Raw genomic sequence first — 17946 nt, 5'->3', positions numbered from 1 at the left:
AACAGTTATAACACACGTTCTAAACGCTTATAACACAGCATACAGGTGGTGTTGAAGTATGTACACCGCTGGGGAGTGAACAGAGTGAGAGACAATGCCATCTGCCATTCAGCTATGCTGCCTAAACTAGTGTTTGCAAAATACTGTTGGTTGTGACTGATCCCTTTAAGGTTTGTGTGCTTCTAAGTGCTAGACTGCAGCCATAAACATGTTTTGAATGTTTAGAAGTCTTTAGCTGGGTCTTACAGTGAAAACCAGTTCAGGAATAACCACTAGTCATTCTAGACTAATGTAAGCTACCCCATAGAAACTAGCCTTTATGATCTGCATGGGCTATACTATGCTGATGATAAACAGGAGAAAAGTCAACGCAGCAGTTGTCAGTGCAGTACTGATATGCCACCACTGTGTGGCGCCATATATCCACTACTGAGATGAGTCGCCCTAGATGCAGATTTTGGGTAAATGTAGCATTTCCCCCACTAATGGTTAATGTTAGGATTGGCGGCGGGAAGCTGATCCTAGATCTGTACCTAGGAGTAATGTCATCCCAGAGCTATAGTGCATGGGCCAAATATTTCAGATAAGCAGAGTCTGAAGTTCACACAAACCAACCCTGGACTAAACACCTGGATCTAACGCATTCCTTCTGGGTCGAATGGTGGTACTGGTTCTGACAGTATTATAGGTGACATACTGCATTGTACTGTGAATGAAGTTACACACACACACACCTTTTCAGGGTGTTGAAATATGAGAGTTCTATTCACACACCAGCAGTGAGAAGGTCAGAAGCAAGGTTATTATAGTAAACGAGAACTTAAATGAAAACTACTAATAAACACTTTCATAAAGTGAAATAAAATAATTAACAAACCTGTTTGAAAAACTAAAACTCTACTGAAACAATGATCTTTGACTCCAAAACTAAATAAAATAAAGAAACATCATGAATTATGTTCAGTTCTAATCCTAAACTTTGGGCAAAAATCTAAAAAAATCTAATCAAGCTTTTTATTCAGAGTTTTCAAGCTTTTCCATGTCCTGGCAGCATTTACCTGCCAGATTCAGATGTTTCAAATAGCCATAGCTTGTGCATCACTATCACTACCTATCACTGGCTAACATTGAAGAAATACGCTACTTTCTGTCAGTAAACCTTAAATTAAATAATATAAAACGAAATAGAAATGTTTTTTATAAAACTCAAAAAAAAAAAAAAAGAGTAAATCAGGTCTGAAATCAAACTGAAACTAAACTGAATTTCAAATAAAAATCAAAACGAATAGAAATTTTAAAAAAAGAATATAAAAACAAAACTTTAATCATCTTGGTCAGAATCATGTTCTAGCATTACCCTACAGCCCTACAGGCTGTTTCAGACCAGTCATGAAAGACCTTTTCAAATACTTGACTTCAGTGGTAGCTGGTGGAATTTTAAATCTAAGGAATGGAATATCAAACATGTTTTTCATGTGTTTGATACCATACCATTCATTCCATTCCAGACCAAAATGACTATGAGCCGTCCTCCCCTCAACAGCCTCCACTGGTTGGTGGAGTGATGTGGGAACACTACAAGCTCACTGTGCCTGTAAAAATGCCCAGTAACTCATAGAACTACATACAGAATGACATAATATGAATGATACGCAGAAACTTACCCAGAGTTCTTAACAGGACAAACTGCATCCCCAGAGCGAATGGTCTCTCCTGTTCATCCACAGACCTGAGGAGTGATGGACAGAGACAGATGGACAGAGAGTGAGACTGGATTACAGAGGAACATACTAAAATATAAAGTGCATACACTTCCTTATAAAAACACTAACATATAGACTGAGTATACAAAACATTAAGAACACCATTCTATGTCATGGAAAGAGCAGGTTTTCTTAATGTTTTGTATATTCAGTGTATACGTTCATGTTTTTATAGGTGAATCCAGGTGAAAGCTATGATCCCTTATTGATGTCACTTGTTAAATCCACTAAATCCACCAGGAGACAGGTCTTGAGACATGGATTGTGTATGTGTGCCATTCAAAGGGATTATGGTCAAGACAAAATATTTAAGTGTCTTTGAACGGGGTTTGGTAGTAGGTGCTAGGCACACCGGTTTGAGTCAAGAACTGCAACACTGCTGTGTTTTTCACGCTCAACAGTTTTCTGTGTTTATCAAGAACGGTCCACCACCCAAATGACACCCAGCCAACTTGACACAAAAAAATGTGGAAAGCATTGGAGTCAAAGCCCCGTAAATCTAACATTTTGCAATCTTGTTTAAACTGGAGCTGGGCTCCTTTAATCTGTTAATAGCAAGAATTTCAGAGAGTGTTAGCAATCTGACATATGATAGATAAAACTTTATCTCAACGCATTAATGCCAACTGCACATAATTCTGCACTTTTCACACATTACATTCAACACCGGAATTGAATTCCTATGTCAGACTTCCTTCATGAGGAGTTAGGAAGAGTTAGATCAGTGTTCATGAAGGAAAGGGTTCAAGGGAAGGAAGCTGGGTGACACTTTACTTAGTGGTGATAAGTAGCACTCATAAATCATTCACATGCATGACAAGGAGTTAAAGAGTTTGAGTGGCCACAGTCCTCCTACCTGAGAGTGACTATGATAGCGGAGGGCTGAGCGCAGGCGGTGATGAGTGTGACGATGAAGAGGAAGATGAGGAAGGGGATGAGGGTGTTACAGGTGCGATCACACTTCCCCGACACCGCGAAGCCGTTCTCGTTCAGGTAGGTCTTAACGATGACCAGCTGCAGTTGGTTCCCTTGACCACCAGCGGGAGGGCTGATGACCTGTCGGCTCTGGACACACGTACACTCTGTGTAGTTCCTGATCTGTTGGTGGAGATGAACATGGTTAATACATATACACTCGACCTACGTATTTATTTGGACAGTGAAGCTACATCTTTTAATTTGGCTCTATACTCCAGCATTTTGGATTTGAGATCAAATGTTTCATATGAGGCGACAGTACAGAATGTCACTTTTATTTATTTTTTCAGACATATCTGTTTTACCGTTTAGAATTGAAAGCACTTTACGTATCTAGTACCCTCATTTCAAGGTGTTATAAGTATTTGGACAAAATCAGTGTATTACATTTAGTCAAAAGTGTAGTATTTGGTCTCCTCATCCTGGCACACACTAGACAGCTTTCCACCGCCCCAGGTTTTTTCCACAAAAGCAATCATTGCGACATTTGTAATGGAAACGGCAGATGTAGGAGACATTTTCTAAAGATTGAAAACATTTTTATATGTTCGATGGCTGAATTTGTCTTTTGTCAAAGTTTCTTCATTGCAACAAATGAGGGAACGTGTATTTCAAATAACTTATATTGCAGAATAATATTGAAGGTACGCGGGGCACATGATGTTATCACGTCACATTTGTCTTCTAGGTGCACTTTCTAAATGTCGTTAAAAAAATATCACTGGACAAGTTAATGGAAACATACAGTGGGGGAAAAAAGTATTTGATCCCCTGCTGATTTTGTACATTTGCCCACTGATAAAGAAAGGATCAATCTACAATTTTAATGGTAGGTTTATTTGAACAGTGAGAGACAGAATAACAACAAAAATATCCAGAAAAACGCATGTCAAAAATGTTATAAATTGATTTGCATTTTAATGAGGGAATTAAGTATTTGACCCCCTCTCAATCAGAAAGATTTCAGGCTCCCAAGTGTCTTTTACACAGGTAACGAGCTGAGATGAGGAGCACACTCTTAAAGGGGGTGCTCCTAACCGCAGCTTGTTACCTGTAAAAAAGACACCTGTCCACAGAAGCAATCAATCAGATTCCAAACTCTCCACCATGGCCAAGACCAAAGAGCTCTCAAAGGATGTCAGGGACAAGATTGTAGACCTACACAAGGCTGGAATGGGCTACAAGACTATCGCCAAGCAGCTTGGTGAGAAGGTGACAACATTTAGTGCAATTATTCGCAAATGGAAGAAACACAAAAGAACTGTCAATCTCCCTCGGCCTGGGGCTCCATGCAAGGTCTCACCTCGTGGGGTTGCAATGATCATGAGAACGGTGAGGAATCAGCCCAGAACTACACGGGAGGATCTTGTCAATGATCTCAAGGCAGCTGGGACCATAGTCACCAAGAAAACAATTGGTAACACACTACGCCATGAAGGACTGAAATCCTGCAGCGCCCGCAAGGTCCCCCTGCTCAAGAATACATATACATGCCCGTCTGAAGTTTGCCAATGAACATCTGAATGATTCAGAGGACAACTGGTGAAAGTGTTGTGGTCAGATGAGACCAAAATGGAGCTCTTTGGCATCAACTCAACTCGCCGTGTTTGGAGGAGGAGGAATGCTGCCTATGACCCCAAGAACACAATTTTGTTGTTATTCTGTCTCTCACTGTTCAAATAAACCTGCCATTAAAATTATAGACCGATCATTTCTTTGTAAGTGGGCAAACGTACAAAATCAGCAGGGGATCAAATACTTTTTTTCCCCCCACTGTAGCTAATGACTACATCAAGCTTGTTGGATGCATTTGCAGTTTGTTTTAATTGTGTTTTGGATTATGTGTGCCCAATATAAATGAATGGTAAATAATGTACTGTGTCATTTTGGAGTTGCCTTTATTGTAAATTAGAATAGAATATCTCCCCCCAAAAATGCTAACCTCCCCCGTTACTGATAATGGTGAGAGGTTAGCATGTTTTATGGGTATGATCTTTGTGCATTTGTAACTTTCTTGCTAATCTTTATTGACGATTCATTCATGATTATCCGTAATCATGGTGGCATCCACATTCATGTAGAAGTGCTGAGAAACAATAATGACACAGTATACACACACCTGGGCGTGACTCCACTCTCAGGGGGAGTGGGATATGCAAAAAAAGAAATTTCCATTTCACACCTCACACTTGTACACCATCTAATTATATGTACACACACACACACACACACACACACACACACACACACACACACACACACACACACACACACACACACACACACACACACACACACACTTTATGTGGTTTGCAGGAAAGGACAAAGTTAACTTGCACACACACACTCTTTCTGGGAAACTTGCCAGTGGGACATTGTATTCCATCTCCTAGAACCCTTAATGCAGCAGAAACATTCAACTCTCACTGGTAATCAAACCCATCCCTGCTCCCTAGGCTGCATCAAAGGCACCTTGGGATGTTATACTGTACTGTAGCTATGTGGTGAGACTTCTGCACTGTGGGTGCATTGTGTGCTCAGCCAAACACGCATTCTCTCTAAGGCCAGTGTTGTGCCTAAATAATCTAGGGGTGTGTGTGTCCCATGAACACTGGTAAAAAGTAACGCACTATATAGGGAATAGGTTGCAATTTGTAACTCACCCCTAGGCATTTCCCTGTCTAGCTTTGCTGTGATATCCTGTCTGATATTGTTTTTAGGATGGGTCTTCCTGCCCAGGGTTTACCTCTCAGAGAAGGGGAGAGGGGGTAGAGGACTCAATGTTATTGTAGGCTGCGGCTAAATTGCTTACAATGGGCTAGCAAAACATATTAGATCATCTTTTCAGGTTTACTCCCAAATCAACTCACAGAGCTTAAAATTAAAAGTACTATACATATTTTACTGAATACCGTACAACCTCATTTTATGTTTTTTTTTGTTTCTTTTGGCAACCAGGGTTATTGGGAATAAGATGCATTTTGATTCCTGAATAATCTTCATGAGACAGCTGGGATTAAGTCGTCAAACAGTTCTGAACAACTGTTCTATTGCTGCTAGGCAACCAGCACGCCTTTCACTGAAGCACCATTGTGCATCCTAAATGGCACCCTATTTCCTATATAGTGCACTACTTTTGACCAGAGCCTTTATGGGCCTAGTGCACTAAATAGTTAATAGGGTGCCATTTGGGACGCATACAACTGTCTCCCAGAATGTCTAAAGGGCAGATACGGTTGTCGAGTTCCAGTGTGACTGTGCAGCTAGCTAAGGTTGGGCAATATGGCCTAAAAATCATATCTCCATTTTTTTCAAACTTATGGGCGATTCACATTATACACTCAGTGGCATGTTTATTAGGTACACCACCACATTAGTGAAAATAGTCGCTCCTACAGACAGTGAGTCAGGTACCTGTGGCTTGCTATATAAAGCAGGCAGTCAGGCATCAAGGCATTCAGTTACTGTTCCATGTAATGGGCAAAATGAGTGACCTAAGCAACTTTGAGCGTGGTATGATCTTCAGTGCCAGGCGTGATTGTTCCAGTATCTCAGAAACATCCGGTCTCCTAGTCTTTTTGCGTACAACAGTGTCTAGGGTTTACTAAGAATAGTGCGAAAAACAAAAAAACATGCAGTCAGCGTCAGTCATGTGGGCGAAAACAGCTCGTTGATGTGAGGTCAAAGGAAAAATGGCAAGAATCGTGCAAGCAGAACGGCATCTCGGAACGCACAATTTGTCGGTCCTTGTCACGGATGGCCTATTGCAGCAGACGACCACACCGAGTTCCACTCCTATCAGCTAAAAACAAGAAGCAGCAGCTCCAGTGGGCAGGCGATCACCAACACTGGACAATTGAGGAGTGGAAAAACATCCGACATATCCCTGTTCCTGATGCGTCATGCTGATGGCAGTCAGGATTTGGCGTAAGCAGCATGAGTCCATGGCGCCATTCTGCCTGGTGTCAACGGTACAGGCTGGTGGTTTAATGGCGTGGGGAATGTTGTCCTGGCACACATTAGGTCCCTTGATACCAATTTAGCAACGTTTGAACCCAGTATTAGATGGGTGTACCTAATAAACTGGCCTTCTGAGTGTATATTGCGATTTCTCTAAATAAGGTTTGTTGTACAATTAACCTGTTAGGGCTAGGGGGCAGTATTGACACGGCTGGATAAAAAACATACCCGATTTAATCTGGTTACCACTCCTACCCAGTAACTAGAATATGCATATACTCATTACATATGGATAGAAAACACCCTAAATTTTCTAAAACTGTTTGAATGGTGTCTGTGAGTATAACAGAACTCAAATGGCAGGTCAAAACCTGAGAGATTCCTTTACAGGAAGTGGCCTGTCTGACCATTTCTTGAACTTCTTTTCCATCTCTATCATTTACTAAGGATCTCTGCTCTAACGTGACACTTCCCACGTCGTCCATAGGCGCTCAGAGCCCGGGAAAAAACAGAATGTCGTCATTCCAGCCCCAGGCTGAAACACATTATCGCTTTCTCAAGTGGCCGATCAAGGGACACTGGGCTTATGCGCGTGACCCCGACCGCCCCCGCCTTTGGCATTTTTTCCTCTGTTTGCCGAAAAGGAGATTCCCTGTCGGAATATTATCGCTTTTCTACGAGAAAAATGTCGTAAAAATTGATTTTAAACAGCGGTTGACATGCTTCGAAGTACGGTAATGGAATATTTAGAATTTTATTGTCACGAATTGCGCCATGCGCGTGACACTTCTTTACTATTTCGGATAGTGTCTGGAACGCACGAACAAAACGCCGCTATTCGGATATAACGATGGATTATTTTGGACCAAACCAACATTTGTTATTGAAGTAGCAGTCCTGGGTGTGCATTCTGACGAAGACAACAAAAGGTAATCAAACTTTTATAATAGTAAATATGATTATGGTGAGTGCTAAACTTGCCGGGTGTCTAAATAGCGAGCCCGTGATGCCTGGGGTATGTACTTAGAATATTGCAAAATGTGCTTTCACCAAAAAGCTATTTTAAAATCGGACATATCGAGTGCATAGAGGAGGTCTGTATCTATAATTCTTAAAATAATTGTTATGCTTTTTGTGAACGTTTATCGTGAGTAATTTAGTAAAATGTTAGCGAATTCCCCGGAAGTTTGCGGGGGGTATGCTAGTTCTGAACGTCACATGCTAATGTAAAAAGCTGGTTTTTGATATAAATATGAACTTGATTGAACAAAACATGCATGTATTGTATAACATAATGTCCTAGGGTTGTCATCTGATGAAGATCATCAAAGGTGAGTGCTGCATTTAGCTGTCTTCTGGGTTTTGGTGACATTATATGCTGGCTTGAAAAATGGGTGTCTGATTATTTCTGGCTTGGTACTCTGCTGACATAATCTAATGTTTTGCTTTCGTTGTAAAGCATTTTTGAAATCGGACAGTGTGGTTAGATTAACGAGAGTCTTGTCTTTAAATAGCTGTGAAATAGTCATATGTTTGAGAAATTGAAGTAATCGGATTTTTAAGGTTTTGAAAATCGCGCCACAGGCTGGCAGTGGCTGTTACGTAGGTGGGACGAATTCGTCCCGCCTAGCGCAGAGAGATTAAAGGTCAAAACACTGCATTTCAGACAATCAGCAATACTTTAATGAATTCAGGGCCTGTGAAATTATACCTAGGCTAATTATTATTATTATTATTTAATTTCTTTCACCTTTATTTAACCAGGTAGGCCAGTTGAGAACAAGTTCTCATTTACAACTGCGACCTGGCCAAGATAAAGAAAAGCAGTGCGACGCAAACAACACAGAGTTACACATGGAATAAACAAATGTACAGTCAATAACACAATAGAAAAAAGCTATATACAGTGTGTGCAAATGAGGTAAGATTATGGAGGTAAGGCAATAAATAGGCCATAGTGGCGAAGTAATTACAATTGAGCAATTAAACACTGGAGTGATAGATGTGCAGAAGATGAATGTGCAAGTAGAGATACTAGGGTGTAAAGGAGAAAAAAAAAGAAAAAAAAACAATATGGGGATGAGGTAGTTGGATGGGCTATGCGTGTGCAATGATCTGTGAGCTGCTCTGACAGCTGATGCTTAAAGTTAGTGAGGGAGATATGAGTCTCCAGCTTCAGTGATTTTTGTAATTCGTTCCAGTCATGGGCAGCAGAAAACTGGAAGGAAAGGCGGCCAAAGAAAGAATAGGCTTTGTGGGTGACCAGTGAACTGTATCTGCTTGAGCACGTGCTACGGGTAGGTGCTGCTATGGTGACCAGTGAGCTGAGATAAGGTGGGGATTTACCTAGCAAAGACTTATACATGACCTGGAGCCAGTGGGTTTGGCGACGAATATGAAGCAAGGGCCAGCCAACGAGAGCATACAGGTCTTAGTGGTGGGTAGTATATGGGGCTTTGGTGACAAAATGGATGGCACTGTGATAGACTGCATCCAATTTGCTGAGTAGGGTATTGGAGGCGATTTTGTAAATGACATCGCCGAAGTGGAGGATCGGTAGGACAGTCAGTTTTATGAGGGTATGTTTGGCAGCATGAGTGAAGGATGCTTTGTTGCGAAATAGGAAGCCGATTCTAGATTTAATTATATGACTTCAACAACCATAAGATCCACTAATTGTAATTCATCAAATGTATTTGATACAGCTGGCACACAACAGACCACTTAATTCAAACAACTGCCCAAATTACATCATTTATTGTCATTCAGTTAAAAAGGGGCCTGTGGTTGTGTGCTGGCGCTAACAATGTGACTTGTGCTGTCTCTCTACAATCTCTCAGGATCAAGGATACAGAGCCTTGAACGCGGGGAGCAAACACAATTCTTCAGGTCTCAGACAAGCCTACTCATCACATGCACACACACACATACGTGTACAGGTGTTGCCTGGTCAGTCGAGTGTGTACTTACCCCAGTGCTGCCGTTGCTCACGGTGCTGCACCCAGCCAGGCAGGGGTTAAAGTAGGTGATGCTGTCAGAGCCACACACGGGGGCATACTCATGGATCTTACAGCCACAGTTCACATTACAGCCTCCAGTCAGGTTATGATGGGTCATAGTCAGGGTGGGCCTGGAGAGATAGTTGAGTTACATTTCATTTTATTGGAGTAATGATATGTTGCACAACAGAATTACCAACATTTTCAGAACAAACAAGGAATTGTAAGATAAATAAAGAGAGAGAGAGAGAGAGAGAGAGAGCAATAGAGAGCAATAGAGAGAGATATAGAAAGATAGACAGAGAGAGATATAGAAAGATAGACAGAGAGAGATATAGAAAGAGAGTGATAGGGACTGAATAAACATGACAGTAGTTCTGTGGGAACCCGGTTCTAACTCAAACAATGATCTTATCCCTCTAAACACAGTGGGGCAGAGAAGCCTGTCTCCAGGTGACTCTGGGAGTTCCAACACTGAGCTCTATCGGAACGATAGAACACCTCAATATTCTGAGAACTTTCCCGAATACCCTGCTTATTTCCTGAATCTTCCAACAGGGATTACTGGAAAACCTGGGAATTGTTGAAACCGTAGTCAGGCTACAAACACCGCCTTGCGAAAGCACACAGACAGGAATCTGCTTTTACATTCAAAACATACAAATAGCAAGATATTTTCCCCCACTTATATCATTACGCCACTAGACCATGTTATGGCAACTCCAAATGATGTAAGCGGTCACATTTTTGTTGCCTGTATTTAGTCATTGAGAACACGTTCTCTTTTACAATAACGACCTGGAGCAGTGTCCCTAAATCCAATCATCTACCGGTCAATCTGTCTGGTCAGTTCAGGTCAGGTTGAGATAACCCTTCAGTTGTGAGTTGGGTTGTTGGGTCTGACCCTGACATAACAAACCCCCGTCAAATTCCAGCACTAGGCCAACAGGCAGGGGAGGGGGCACAGAATGGAGTCAGTCTGCCCCTTCTTCGCGACCCACTCGCACTTTGGTGATTACACATCTCCACTCTAGACAAAGCCACTGTGACTGGCTGGCTGCACCAGTTGGAGCCAGCAGATGTTACAGAAACATAAAATAAAAAGCCAAAGAGTCAGCCAACAGGATACAGATTAGTATACTATAGCAGGAGAGGGGGCAGTGGATGAATTTCCTGGTAGTGTAGTTAAGTTTCCCTACTGTTGGTATAATGTTCGTCTTGGGCGATAGAGGTCAGAGGTGAACTAGGGTCAGACACAGTCTGCTTCCCAAGTGGAAGCCTACTCCCTATATAGTGAACTACTTTTGACCAGAGCCCGTATAGTGCACCATTTTCTACCCAGGATAGCAATGCCCTATATAGTGTATAGGGTGCCATTTCGGACGCGGTCAGAGCGTGTGTTAGTATGAATCAGTAGTTATGCCACTATTGACATTCCTCATGATATTGCCAGTAGACCCAGTCCTCTTCATCATCAGCTCACAGCTTCCTGCTAACTCATCTATACACTGACTCTCTGAGACAAAGGAGTGCTCAGAACAGTCTGTCTGGGACACTGGTCAGGTCAGACAGGACAACGCTGACTCTCTGAGACAAAGGAGTGCTCAGAACAGTCTGTCTGGGACACTGGTCAGGTCAGACAGGACAACGCTGACTCTCTGAGACAAAGGAATGCTCAGACAGGACAGTGCAGAAGTAGAAAAGAGAAGAGGGTCTGATACTGTAGAGTGGGAGCGAGACACATTACATACTGTCTGCGTCCCAAATTGCACCCTATTCCCTACATAGTGAACTACTTTTGACCAAGTCCCAGTAGTCCACTATAGCATAGTGCACTACCAGGCTGTATCACAACCGGCTGTGATTGGGAGTCCCATAGGGCGGCGCACAATTGGCCCAGCGTCGTCCGGGATTGACCGGGGTAGGCCGCTATTGTAAATAAGAATTTGTTCTTAACTGACTTACCTAGTTAAATAAAGGTGAAATGAAATAAATAAATAGAATAAATAAAGGGAATAGGGTGCCATTTAAAATGCATCCACTGTACAGCTGTTGCTTTGGATCACATACGCAATACATGTTAGCGGTGTGTGTGTGTGTCTGTGTGTCCATCCGTGCGTGTGCGCTTGGGTGTGTGAGCGTGTGTGTGTGTGTGTGTGTGTGTGTGTGTGTGTGTGTGTGTGTGTGTGTGTGTGTGTGTCCACAGACTTCCATGCCATCCAGGGACGCAGGATGGGGACCAAGCATGAGAAGTGATGATTACCCAAACATCTAAACTTGATGGGACTATATAAAACAGAACAGAAATAGAAGGTGATGTGGGGATGAATCCTATGTGTTCCACAGCAGATGATAGTGTTGCGTGCGTGTGTGAGTGAGTGTGGTTGCTAATGGACCAGTCACACCAACACCACGCCAATAGAACTAACGGCTGTTGAATAGGTGTTGATGATGGTTAAAATAGAACACTGGTGTTAAATACTGTATTCGCTCACAGTGGCAAATGATAAACCATTGAAGAATAGTCTTCAGTGATATAAGGACTCATAGTAGTAATCATGTATAAGTCTTGTAGCCAATACCATAGAGTAACATAGAAGTAATAGAAAACTGTGATTGCTGCTTGATATTAAGTCAGCTTTAGTGCTCAGTAACTGTGGCTCCCTTCAAGGTGGACCCTTGAGTTAAACAGGACTGCATCCTTGCACCCAGCCTGTTTTCTATCTTCATCGTGGCCATCCTCCACCTCACAGGCTCAAATCTGCCTCAGGGACTCCAAATCCTGCACAGAACAGACTGCAAACCTCAACAGATTCAAAGCCAAGAGCAAAAATCACCAACACTTACATTGTGGAGCTCCAGTATGCAGACGATAACGCCGTCACTGCCCACTCGGAAGAGGACTTTCAGTGCAACCTGGACGCTTTCGCAAAGGCAGACAAGCTTCTCGGTCTGGCCGACCAAATTCGTCCACCAACCACAGCGTGACAAAAATACACCAGCCCCAGCAATACAAATTGACAATACCAATGTGGACCACTTTCCCTACTTTGGCAGCCTTCTCTCCTCCAAAGCCGACATTGACACGGAGATACATCACCGCCTAAGCCATGCCAGTGGAGCTTTCTCAAGACTGAGGAAAAGAGTCTTCAAGGATCGCGACATCCAGGCCAGAACAAAAATCCTGGTCTACAAAGCAGTACTGCTCCTATTCTACTGTATGGGTCAGCAATATGGACCACATACAGCAGCCATCTTAAATCCCTGGTGTCACCAAAGATGGCATCATGAGGATCAGCTGGGCAGACAAGCGCATCAACACCAGTGTCCTTGAGGAGGCAAACATCAGTAGCACCACTCAACACCAGCTCTGATGGACTGGCCATGGTGCCAACTCGCCTCCCGAAACAGGTCAGTGGGCTCCTGGAGGACAAAAGAAGCGGTACAAGGACAAGCTAAAGACTAATCGCAAAAAGTACTACAAAAGACAGGTCGACATGGAGAAAAACTGTCCAAGAGGGGGTAGCGCGGTACAAAGAAGATCTCCGCCGTGGCACAGAGGACAAGCGGCAAATTCGAAAGGAGAGACTTTCCATCAAGAAGGTCCAACCATCACTCACCCCCTGCCCACACTGCACCAAAATACGTGGCTCCCAGATCAGCCATCTGAATGACCCACAAGCAGGACCCATCAGGTGGACAATCATACACGACCCAGAGCGACCGCCGATGATGATGGGTATATAGTAACGACTCTTACCCTGTGGATTTCACAGTGGTAATAGTCACAGTGATAGTGATCCTTATCCACTTAATGTAATAATAACTACTACTCTGATATACTGTATCTTACTCTGTGATGTATGGTATATTGGTGTAATAGTAATTAATATCTGTAGTAGTATTGTAGAAGTAATGCGGTAACTCTTACCAGGCGGGGTATGGTATGTTGATATAATAGTATACAGTACCAGTCGAAGGGTTTTTCTAAACTTGTACTATTTTCTACATTGTAGATTAATAGTGAAGACTTCAAAACTATGAAATAATACACATGGAATCATGTAGTAAGCAAAAAAGTGTTAAATCAAAATATATTTTAGATTTTTTGATTCTTCAAAGTAGCCACCCTTTGCTTTGATGACAGCTTTGCACACTCTTGGCATTCTCTCAACCAGATTCATGAGGTACGCATTTCAATTAACAGGTGTTGCCTTGTTAAAAGTTAACATGTGGAATTTCTTTCCTTTTTAATGCATTTGAGCCAATCAGTTGTGTTGTAACAATGTAGGGATGGTTTACAGAAGATAGCCCTACTTGATAAAAGACCAAGTCCATATTATGGCAAGAACAGCTCAAATAAGCAAAGACAAATTACAGTCCATCATTACTTTAAGACATGAAGGTCAGTCAACATGGAAAAAGTTTCTTCAAGTGCAGTCGCAAAAACCATCAAGCGCTATGATGAAACTGGCTCTCATGTGGACCGCCACAGGAAAGGAAGACCCAGAGTTACCTCTTCTGCAGAGAATAAGTTCACTAGAGTGACAGCCTCAGAAATTGCAGCCCAAATAAATGCTTTACAGAGTTCAAGTAACAGACACATCTCAACATCAACTGTTCAGAGGAGACTGCATGAATCAGGCCTTCATGGTTGAATTGCTGCAAAGAAACCACTACTAAAGGACACCAATCAGAAGAAAAGACTTGCTTGGGCCAAGAAACACAAGCAATGGACATCAGACCGGTCGAAATCTATCCTTTGGTCTGATGAGATTTTTGGTTACAACCTCCATATCTTTGTGAGACGCAGAGTAGGTGAACGGATGATCTCTGCATGTGTGGTTCCCACTGTGCTGATGACACCATCAGTGATTTATTTAGAATTCAAGGCACACTTAACCAGCATGGCTACCACAGCATTCTGCAGCGATACGCCATCCCATCTGGTTTGCGCTTAGTGGGACTATAATTTGTTTTTCAACAAGATAATGACCCAACACACCACCAGGCTGTGTAAGGGCTATTTTACCAAGAAGGAGCGTGATGGAGTGCTGCATCAGATGACCTGGCCTCCACAATCACCTGATCTCAACACACTTGAGATGGTTTGGGATGAGTTGGACCGCAGGGTGAAGGAAAAGCAGCCAAGAAGTGCTCAGCATATGTGGGAACTCCTTCAAGACTGTTGGAAAAGCATTCCAGGTGAATCTGGTTGAGAGAATACCAAGAGTGTGCAAAGCTGTCATCAAGGCAACTTGCCCAGTGGTGTATGGTATGTGTTGATGTTATACTAATATCTGTTGAATAGTAGTAGTAGTATTGTAGTAGCAGTAACTCTTACCCAGTGGTGTATGGTATGTTGATGTTATAGTAATAGCTGCAGTATTATATTCATAGTATTGTAGTCTTTCTCCATAACTTACCCAGTCGTCTATGGCATGTTGATATAATAGTAATATATGCAGTATAGTAGTAGTTTTGTAGTAACTCTGTAGTTGTATTGTAGTAATTATTTAACTGCTGCCTAGTTAAATAAAGGTTAAATAATGTTTTTTTTTTTTTTTTAAACAACTCTTACCCAGTGCTGTATGGCATGTATAGTATTATATGTAGTATTATATTAGTAGAATTGTAGAAGTAGTAGTAGCATTGGAGTAGCAGTAGTTGTGTTGTAACTTACAAAGTGGTGTATATTATGTTGATGTAATAGTAGTATATTAGTAGTAGTAGTATATTAGTAGTAGTATTGCAGTAACTCACCCAGTGGTGTATGGTATATTGATACCTCCCAGGTTGATGCTCTCACAGCCCACGATGAAGAGCGTAGAGAAACAGAGCAGAGACACCCCGCTACAGATCATAGCCAGCTTGGCTGACTCTCTGGCTCCCAACTTCAGCTTCTTGATGATGTAGCCCCCTAGGACGATACCCACCCCAGCACTGGGCACGATGATCACACCTGGGTTGGGGGAGAGAGAGCCATTATTATTTTGAACATAAATAAGCCGCAGGTGCCTACCGGTACATTGAAACAAATGAACTTTACACTGGCTTTAACGAAACACGGCTTGTAACAAAAATAAATAGGCTTTAACGAAACACGGCTTGTAACAAAAAATAAAAAATGTGCATTAAGCTTTAGCTGTCTTTTTGCACTGAGTCAATTCCTCACGCTGCTGCTTCCAACGTCTTATTGACTCATTAAGACCAAGCTCCCGTGCAGCAGCTCTATTTCCTTTTCCAACAGCCAGATCAATCGCCTTCAACTTGAAAGCTGCATCATATGCATTTCTCCGTGTCTTTGCCATGATGAGGGTGACAAAATGACTACCGTAATTAGAATGATGGGAAGTTTGAGAGCGCTCGATTTAATCTAAACAGTAAACAAAAAAGTTTTGACCTTAACCCGTTCAACAATTTCATTGGTCTAATGAAAGCTTCATGCCGCCAAAAAACTGAGCACGTCACAGAATGTGTTTTTTTTGAGAAAAAAAAAATTGAAAGCTGGAAAAATCCATATATTAGCCGCGTCATTGTTTAAGCCACGAGGTTCAAAGCTGGGAAAAAAATTGCGGCTTATAGTCCGGAATTTACGGTAGTTCAGGAAAAGCATTCAAGACAAGAAATGGGCAGAGGGCATGGTATTAGAGGGATATTGTAACAAACATTGACAACAAGTTGCTGTGAAACATATTATTCATGGGTTCCTCACTCGGTCGCATCGTTGCCATTGTCATCAACGTTCTACAGATGACTCAGCATATTGATGTCGCACTGATGGTTAATGCCAAGTCTTTCTGAACGGTGGCTAATGACCGTTTCGTCAAATTTACACTATAGTGGCCTGGAAATAAGATGACATTGCTGAAGCAGACAAATAATTAGTAGGAAACAACTTTGCCACCATTATGATGTCGTCAGGTTCACTTTAGAGAGATGGCAAATGGTACCATTAGCTAGCAAAGTTAGTCAGAAATAGCTAGCAATGCTAACGTTAGCTAGCTAAAATGTCAGCGTTCTCCCCTCTAGACAAAGTTATACTGCATCTAAAGTCAATCTGGAGACATCACAATGATGACAAAAGCTTGTCCTACAAAATATTTGCCTCCTTTTGAAATGTCGTGTATCCAAGCCACAGTAAATCACTTTGACGAAATCTTCATCAGCACCCATTGAGACTGCATTGAGTAGAACGCTCAGTTGGGCATCAGTCCTAAAACAAAAGTTCAAAACAATATTGTGGCAAAATGCAACCCATTAATAAATGTGACGAAGAAGCTGTTGGGCAATACAGTAGCAGGAGGACAGTTAGTGTACTGTATAATAGCAGTGAGAAGTGTGGGTTGGGGCTGTGAGTTATATTAGGGCCGGCCGGAGGAGGGCTGTAGTAGTTAGAGGCTGGAGTCGGGTTATGGCAGCAAACACACCCACACCCTAGTTGACAGGCAGGGTAAGTCAAAGAGGCAGGACGGGGTCAGTGTGTATTTCCACTGGAGGACTAGGACCCAGAGAGGCTGCACATGCCTGTCCTCTATCCCAGCCACAGGCCCTCTCAGCTGGGTAACAAGGCAGGGGAGACAGGGGATGGAGGGAGACGGTAGGAAACATAGGATCAGAGAAGAGAGTGTTCTGAATACTGTGTGTGTGTTTGCATGTTTGGACACTCACATAGTATGTACTATATCTCCCTCTCATGTTCTAACTCACATACACACATTCTCCATTGACATGATCTTTATATGAACTACAGATTTGGACCTTAATTTGAGGCAGTTTGCTACAGTAGGAAAATAACCCTGCAGCAACAGAACATGTGAATAATTATGTGGATTATATAGTGCATTCGGAAAGTATTCAGACACACCACATTTTGTTACGTTACAGCCTTATTCTAAAATGGATGAAATCGTTTTTTCCCCCCTCATCAATCTAGACACAATACCCTATAATGACAGACACAGATCTGGGACAACAAAACATTTCCGCAGCATTGAAGGTCCCCAAGAACACAGTGGCCTCCACCAAGGCCCTTCTCCCCCATTTTAGAATAAGGCTGTAACGTAACAAAATGTGGAAAAAATAAAAGGGTCTGAATACTTTCCGAATGCACTGTAATTAATGGACTGTAGCTTATGATGATCCTGTAAGTGATTCATGTGTTTCTGTGGCGAGATCTTACTTGCTTAAACACACACACACACACACACACACACACACACACACACTGGAGTCTTATATCTCCC

The 17946-nt window shown here is 42.3% G+C and overlaps 1 protein-coding gene across 2 annotated transcripts in view; it reads right to left on the bottom strand.

Moving 5' to 3' along the window:
• The window catches only part of LOC106590235 (solute carrier organic anion transporter family member 5A1), a 100935-nt gene that overhangs the window by 5860 nt on the left and 77129 nt on the right, over positions 1 to 17946 (bottom strand). For both annotated transcript variants that reach the window (XR_014383073.1, XM_014181033.3), the window contains exons 6-9: positions 15464 to 15662; positions 9672 to 9831; positions 2620 to 2861; positions 1665 to 1729 (exon numbers count right to left, since the gene is read on the bottom strand). Coding sequence is in view for 1 of the 2 variants with exons in the window: in XM_014181033.3 (XP_014036508.1) it covers positions 1665 to 1729; positions 2620 to 2861; positions 9672 to 9831; positions 15464 to 15662 (666 nt within the window). In the remaining variant the exon portion in view is untranslated. The remainder of the gene's footprint in view (positions 1 to 1664; positions 1730 to 2619; positions 2862 to 9671; positions 9832 to 15463; positions 15663 to 17946) is intronic.

Source organism: Salmo salar, chromosome 29 (assembly GCF_965601325.2).
Source record: "Salmo salar chromosome 29, fSalSal1, whole genome shotgun sequence".
NCBI classification, from domain to species: Eukaryota; Metazoa; Chordata; class Actinopteri; order Salmoniformes; family Salmonidae; genus Salmo; species Salmo salar.
Note: the sequence above shows the minus strand (reverse complement) of the source record. Positions and strands in the feature narration are given on the sequence as shown.